Here is a 7,647-nt window from a genome sequence, read left to right on the forward strand (position 1 = left end):
TGGCCACCTCATGTGAAGAGTTGACTCATTGGAAAAGACCCTGGTGCTAGGAGGGATTGGGGGCAGGAGGAGAAGGGGATGACAGAGGATGAGATGGCTGGATGGCATCACCGACTCTATGGACATGAGTTTGGGTGAACTCCGGGAGTTGGTGATGGACACGGAGGCCTGGAATGCTGCAATTCATGGGGTTGCAAAGAGTCAGACACAACTGAGCAACTGAACTGAACTGAACTGTATACCCCTCTTTTTAAAATTTCCTTCCCATTTAGGTCACCACAGAGCTTTGAGTAGAGTTCCCTGTGCTATACAGTATATTCTCATTAGTTATCTATTTTATACACAGTAGTAAATGTCCACTGACAGAGGAATAGATAAAGATGTGGCATGTATATACAATGGAATACTATACAGCCACAAACAAAACTGTGCCATTGCTGGGACGTGGATGGGTCTACATAGTGTCTGGGTCTGACATATAGAGTGAAAAAAGTCAGAAAGAGAAAACTAAATATTTTATGTTAATGTCTACATACGGAATAGAGGAAAATGGTAGTGATGAAGCGATTTCACAGGCAAGAATAGAGAGGCAGACATAGAGAATGAATTTCTGGACACAGTTGGAGGAGGAGTTGTTGTTACAGTTGCTAAGTCTTATGTGACTCTTTCCAAGACCGTGGACTGCAGCATACCATTCTCCCCTGTCCTTCACAGAGTTTGCTCAGGGGGAAGGAGAGGGTGGGAAAAACTGAGAGAGTACCACTGACATACATACACTACCATGTGTAAATTAGATTGCTAGTGAGAAACTGCTCCATAGCACAGGATACTCAGTGTGGTACTCTGTGATGACCTAGAGGGCTGCAAAGCATGGGGAGAGTTGGAGGGAGGATAAAAAGAGAGAGAATATACGTATACTTAGAGCTGATTCATGTTGCTGTATAGCAAAAACCAACAAAATATTGTAAAGCAATTATCCTCCAATAAAAATAAATGAATGATTAAATACATTTTAAAAAAGAAATAAATTCCCAGGAAATAAGAGGAGATACATAAGTACTAAAAGCTATATAAATTCTCAGCCTAATAGACAAGATCAAATATCAAGAACCTAAACTCAAAATTCCAAATTTATGCTAATGAACTGTTAGTAAATAGACATAATTGTAAAGGAATGAAATTCAACTATCAAACATTTACTGAGTATTTATTCCATGCTGGGATCAAATCTAGGGATATAGGAGCTGAGGTTTTGTGCACACACATGGCTGTTATAAAGACAAGCAAACATCATTGAGACAAGACTTTCACCCTGCGCAAGAGTCTCTCCAGGGCCCCCTTCATGTCCCTGTTCCTTAGGCTATAAATGAAGGGGTTCAGCAATGGAGTGACCACTGTATACATCACAGAGGCAATGGTGCTCTTGTCCCTGGAGGTGTTAGATGAGGGGAAAAAATACAGCCCAATAATTGTTCCATAATACAGAGACACCACAGAGAGGTGGGAGCCACATGTGGACAATGCTTTGCATATCCCCCTGGTGGAGGGGACCTTCAGGATGGTGGCCCCAATGCGGCCATAAGAGGTCAGGATGCATATTAATGGCAGGATGATGACGACCACTCCTGCTGTGAAAACGGCCAGCTCATTAAGGGATGTGTCTGAGCAGGAGAGCTTCATCAGAGCATCAAGGTCACAGAAGAAATGGGGGATGCTGTGGTCAGCACAAAAGGACAGCCGGGTCAGGAGGAGGGTGTGACACAGGGCGTTGGCACAGGAGAGAATCCAAGACGCAGTTACTAGTAAGGTGCACAGCCCCTGTCCCATGACGGTGCTGTAGTGGAGAGGGTGGCAGATGGCCACGTACCGATCATAGGCCATCGAGGTGAGCAGGAAATTATCCAGATCAGTAAAAAAGAGGAAGAAATACATCTGTGTTACGCACCCTGCATAGGGGATGGATTGATTCCGAGTATGCATGTTTATCAGCATCTTAGGGACAGTGACAGATGAAAAGGAGACGTCAGTGAGGGCCAAGTGGCTGAGGAAGAAGTACATGGGGGTGTGCAGGCGAGGGTCCAGCCTGATGAGCAGGAGGATGAGCAGGTTGCCCAGCACCGTGGTCAGGTACACGCCCAGGAACAGGGCGAAGAACATGCCCTGCTGCTCTGGCCAGATGGGGAGCCCCAGGAGGAGGAACTCTGACACGCTGCTATTTTTCTCCCTCTTCATGCTCCTCTCCTGTCTGTTGTGAACAAAAGGATAGTAAATTTTCACTACAGAGGCAGATAATAATGAGTCCTTTCTGCTGGTGAATGTCAGTGTCTGCCTGCTTTGCCATGTCCCTGCAAAACCCTAAAATGTATGGCATTACCACATAAAACAGGGAATTTACCAACCAAGAAGAGGTTTGATACAGAACAGAAACTGGCTCAGTGGCGTTTTTCCATCTTCTAGGAGAGAGGCCACCTTTAAGTCATAATTTGCAGCTGTGTCTTTTCAGCAAAGAGAAAATGTCACAGCATCTTAGTAGAGGGATAGATAGTAAGTTAAAATCTCCCTAATTTCTATTCTGTTTCTGTACATTTAAGAACAATCCTATGGTTTGACCTTCAGATTGTGGCATAATGATTTTTTGAAATCTGACTTCAAAATCCCTTCCTAAGTAAAGTGTAGGGAGGAAGTTTCAACAACAAATTCTCACAGGGAAGCGGATCAAAAATACATTGCCAAAGTTTACATTATGTATAAAGGCTGAACAGAAAAGAATCATATCTCTTGATTGAACTCAGAGGGTCTTAGATCTCAGCCTTGCAATATCACTGCTTTACAAACTAAAAATATTGCTGTCAGTCACATATTTTTTTTACTAGTACTCATATTTATCATTATCTAATCTTCTCTTGATCCAACAAACTCTCCTGACCCCATGAATAGGCACACCCATAATAAAAAGAGTTGTTATCAAGAGTCAAACTGATAAGCCATGATATGCCTTCTCCCCTTGTCTTTAGGTACTAGCATGAGAACTGACATAAATAAGAACACCTGTGTTCATACACACACACAAACACTCACACAAATACACACCTGCTATAGGGAAAGGAAACCAGTTCTGCTCTGAACTTTATGCTAATGTGATCTGGCTGCTGAGAGTAAGGACGGGTTTCTCAGTTTCTCCTTAGGACACCTGGAGACTAGATGTGGCCAATTCTGTGGTCCTGAACCCCTTACCAGCATCAGAGAGAAAAAATCCATAAGCCTTGGAGTTCGTCTCCAAGGAGTTCATCTCCAAGTTCAGAAATGGAGTGTGAACACTATCATCTGCCCAACAGGGAGAGGACTCAAGGGGCCAGACACCGAACTCCTGGTTAGAGACATGCATTAAACATAGATTAATTGCTCAGTTTTCTTCTTACTCTCCCCAAGACAGATGCCCTCGGGCAGTCATTCCTAAACTTTGATGTGCCACAGAATCCCCTGGGGAGCTTGTTAACATTGCACATCCCAGCTCCACCTCCAGTGATGCTCTTTCTTGAACTCTGCAGCCAGGGAATTCTGACGCACATGGTCCTAAGGGCAGATTTTGAGGAAACATTGTCCTTAGGAGAAGCATCATGGTGATGCCCTGTGGATATGAGCCCCCCAAAATATGTAAAAGACCTCCTTACCCTTCCCTACTAACTTAATGTTTCCCTGAGTTGAGTCATAGCCTGGTATGTGAGCAGGGATTTATTTTCCAAGTGGAAATTCCCTTTTGATTTTCTGCTTTTAAAATTAATTCTTCTTCATGATGGAAACCCAAATACTATAACATAGATATGAATGGAAAGAAGTACGTCAAAGAACTTCACCTTTCCGTTATTCATTTATCCTTCTAAAGTGGATTTTATTCAAGAAATTTTACATTTACATAAACAGGATTTATTTTATATGGTATTTTATAGCTTTCTTTTCCTATAAGAATATATTGCAACAATATTTGCATATCTACTTCTATGCATATAAAGAATACATATAACATCAACATGTCAGTGTACTTAAATTTTTAAAATTTTAGCTGCACTATTGCTGAATAGTTCTGATGAACCAACTCATTGCAAAAGACACTGATGCTGGGAAAGATTGAGGGCAGAAAGTGAAGTGGGTGACAGAGGATTAGATGGTTGGATGGCATCACCAACTCAATGGACATGAAAATTGAAAGCAAGTGAAAGCCCTCGGTCGTGTCCAACCTTTGTAACCCCATGGACTGTAGCCCGCCAGGTTCCTCTGTCCATGGAATTCTCCAGGCAAGAATACTAGAGTGGGTAGCCGTTGCCTTCTCCAGGGGATCTTCCCAACCCAGGTATTGAACCCAAATGCCCTGCATTACAGGTGATTTTTTTTACCACCTGAGCCACCAGGGAAGCCCAAGAATACTGGAGTGGGTATCATATCCCTTCTCCAGTGTATCTTCCTGACCTAGGAATTGAACTGGTGTCTCCTGCATTGCAAGCAGATTCTTTACCAGCTGAGCTACCAGGGAAGAGTTTGAGCAGCTGTCAGAGATGGTGAAGGACAGGGAAACTTGGCATGCTGCAGTCCATGGAGTCACAAAGAGTTGGACACAACTTAATGACTAAACAACAAAATTGTTGCATTAACTCAGTGATCCTTTAATAAAAAATCTTGAATTCTTTAATAAAGTTAAACCTTACTAAAGATTATACTATGCCTTGAAATCTTCTCTGTGTGAGTTGTCTGACTTTCACATCTCCAAAGCATCCAGTTTTACAGGCTCCATTATCATGGTTCCCCCATATCCGTGAGGAACTTCATGCTCCTTTGGAAAGAGAAGAACCTAACTTTGAAAATGTCCAGGAAAAATACATGAAGAATGGAAGGTTAAATTGAACTCTGTGAAAAGAGAGGTAATAAAGCCAGATCATCTTCACTCACCTAAGGGATTGCTTAAGTCAGAGCTTATGGAATGAAATAAATAAACAGTAAAGTAATTTGCTATTGTAATATTCTATAATGTATCAAATATCAAACTCCTTCCAACATTTTGATTTCTGTCTTTACACCCAAACAGAATAGAGCTGAGGACATACCACAGACTTAAATGTCACTCCAGATACTGGTTACATATTGCTTAGTGGTATGTTTATATATAAAGTTGGTAAAGATATTACATTTTGCATAGCACCAGCACACACGCAAAATGACACGATAGAAAGACTGGGATAAAAACCAATGCTAAAAAAGAGATATACCTAATAAGATAATAATAGAGATAAAATGAACAAGTAAGAAATAAACTAATCTAAAAGAAGGCAGAAAAAGAGGGGAAAGAAAATAAAAAAGAATCGCCCTCCAAATCGGTTTGTACTAAGTGATTTTGCAAGGTAGCAGGATTACAAGGCTGATGAACAAAAACCAAAAATCAATGGTACTTTATATCCTAGCATGGAGAATTGAAAAAAAATTTTTTTTTCAATTTTTTATTTTTAACTTTACAATATTGTATTGGTTTTGCCATATATCAACATGAATCCGCCACAGGTATACATGGGTTCCCCATCCTGAACCCTCCTCGCTCCTCCCTCCCCATACCATCCCTCTGGGGCGTCCCAGTGCACGAGCCCCAAGCATCCAGTATCGTGCATCAAACCTGGACTGGCGACTCATTTCATATATGATATTATACACGTTTCAATGCCATTCTCCCAAATCACCCCACCCTCTCCCTCTCCCACAGAGTCCAAAAGACTGTTCTATACATCAGTGTATCTTTTGCTGTCTTGAAAAATTTTAATATACTATTTATAACAATATAAAAACTGAAAAATACATATGGATGAATTTACCAAAATACCTGCAATACTAGTACATTAAAAACCACAAAATATTTATGGTGAACTAAAGAGGATGCAAATAGAGATATACCTTGCACACAGACTGAATAACTCAATATTATTATAGAGCTGGTTCTCTCCCCCATTTGACCTACAGGGTCAACTCCCTCAAAGCCAAAAACATTAGCAGCCTACTTTTTGAAGATATTTCTTAATTTTACACAGAAGTGAAAGGGAAGCCATAATAATTTAAAATGAGAAAAAAACTGTCAGACTTACTTTTCCTAATTTCAAAACTTTTATAATCCATAGCAAAGAAAATAATAATATTGGCATGAGAATAGGAATATAGATCAATAGAATAGTGAATAATTTTGAAATCAGTCAATACACACAAGGTCAATTAATAGTTTATGAATGCACCAAGGCAATTTAATGTGGCAAGGATATTGTTTCAGAAAATGATGTCAGCATGATTCAGTATCAATATGTCTTAAATGAACACGGACTTTTGGCTGCACCATATGCAAAACGTAACTTGAAATGGAGCAATTGTGTAAAACCTATAAGTATAAAATTATAGTGTAGGCAACATTTTCTTAGATAAGACACAGAAGTCATGAACTCTAAAAAAAAAAAGTAATCTTGACTTCGTAATAATAAAATGCATCTGCAATTCAAAAGAAACTCTTCTTTAAAAATTTTTATTGGAGTATAATTGCAATGTTGTATTAGTTTCTGCTCTTGAGGAAAGTGAATCAGTCATATGTATACATTTCTGTTGTTGTTCGGTTGATCGGTCATGTCCAACTCTTCGAGACCCGATGGACTGCAGCATGCTAGGCTTCCCTGTCCCTTACCATCTCCCGGGGCTTGCTCAAACTCATGTCCACTGAGTCAATGATGCCATCCAACCATCTCATCCTCTGTTGTCCCATTCTCCTGCCTTCAATCTTTCCCAGCATCAAGGTCTTTTCCAATGAGTCAACTCTTCATATTAGGTGGCCAAAGTATTGGAGCTTCAGCTTCAGCATCAGTCCTTCCAATGATTATTCAGGATTGATTTCCTTTAGGATGGACTGGTTTAATCTCCTTGCAGTCCAAGGCACTCTCAAGAGTCTTCTCCAACACCACAGTTCAAAAGCATCAATTCTTTGGTGCTCAGCTTTCTTCATGGTCCAACTCTCACATCCATGTCTGACTACTGGAAAAACAATAGCTTTGGATGGACCTTTGTTGGCAAAGTAATGTCTCTGCTTTTTAATACACTGTCTAGGCTGGTCATCGGAGAAGGCGATGGCACCCCACTCCAGTACTCTTGGCTGGAAAACCCCATGGATGGAGGAGCCTCGTAGGCTGCAGTCCATGGGGTCGCGAAGAGTCGGACACGACTGAGCGACTTCCCTTTCACTTTTCACTTTCATGCATTGGAGAAGGAAATGGCAACCCCCTACAGTGTTCTTGCCTGGAGAATCCCAGGGATGGCGGAGCCTGGTGGGCTGCCATCTATGGGGTCGAATAGAGTCGGACACGACTGAAGCGACTTAGCAGCAGGCTGGTCATAGCTTTTCTTCTAAGGAGTAAGGGTCTTTTAATTTCCTGGCTGCAATCACCACCTGCAGTGATTTTTGAGCCCAAGAAAATAAAGTCTGTTATGGTTTCCATTGTTTCCCCATCGTGATCTTAGTTTTTTGCATGTTTTAAGTTGAGTTTTAAGTCAGCTTTTTCACTTTCCTTTTTCACCTTCATCAAGAGGCTCTTTAGTTCTTCTTGGTTTTCTGCCATAAGGGTGATGTCATCTGCATAT

The 7,647-nt window shown here is 41.0% G+C and overlaps 1 protein-coding gene across 1 annotated transcript; it reads right to left on the reverse strand.

The window, feature by feature from the left end:
* Positions 1 to 1,211: 1,211 nt before the first annotated feature.
* LOC109565865 (olfactory receptor 1J4-like) lies at positions 1,212 to 3,542 on the reverse strand. Its single transcript, XM_019969821.2, has one exon. The coding sequence runs from the start codon at positions 2,230 to 2,232 to the stop codon at positions 1,291 to 1,293; it is 942 nt and encodes a 313-aa protein (XP_019825380.2). The 5' UTR covers positions 2,233 to 3,542; the 3' UTR covers positions 1,212 to 1,290.
* Between the last annotated feature and the right edge of the window lie 4,105 nt (positions 3,543 to 7,647).

This window comes from Bos indicus, chromosome 11 (assembly GCF_029378745.1).
Source record: "Bos indicus isolate NIAB-ARS_2022 breed Sahiwal x Tharparkar chromosome 11, NIAB-ARS_B.indTharparkar_mat_pri_1.0, whole genome shotgun sequence".
NCBI classification, from domain to species: Eukaryota; Metazoa; Chordata; class Mammalia; order Artiodactyla; family Bovidae; genus Bos; species Bos indicus.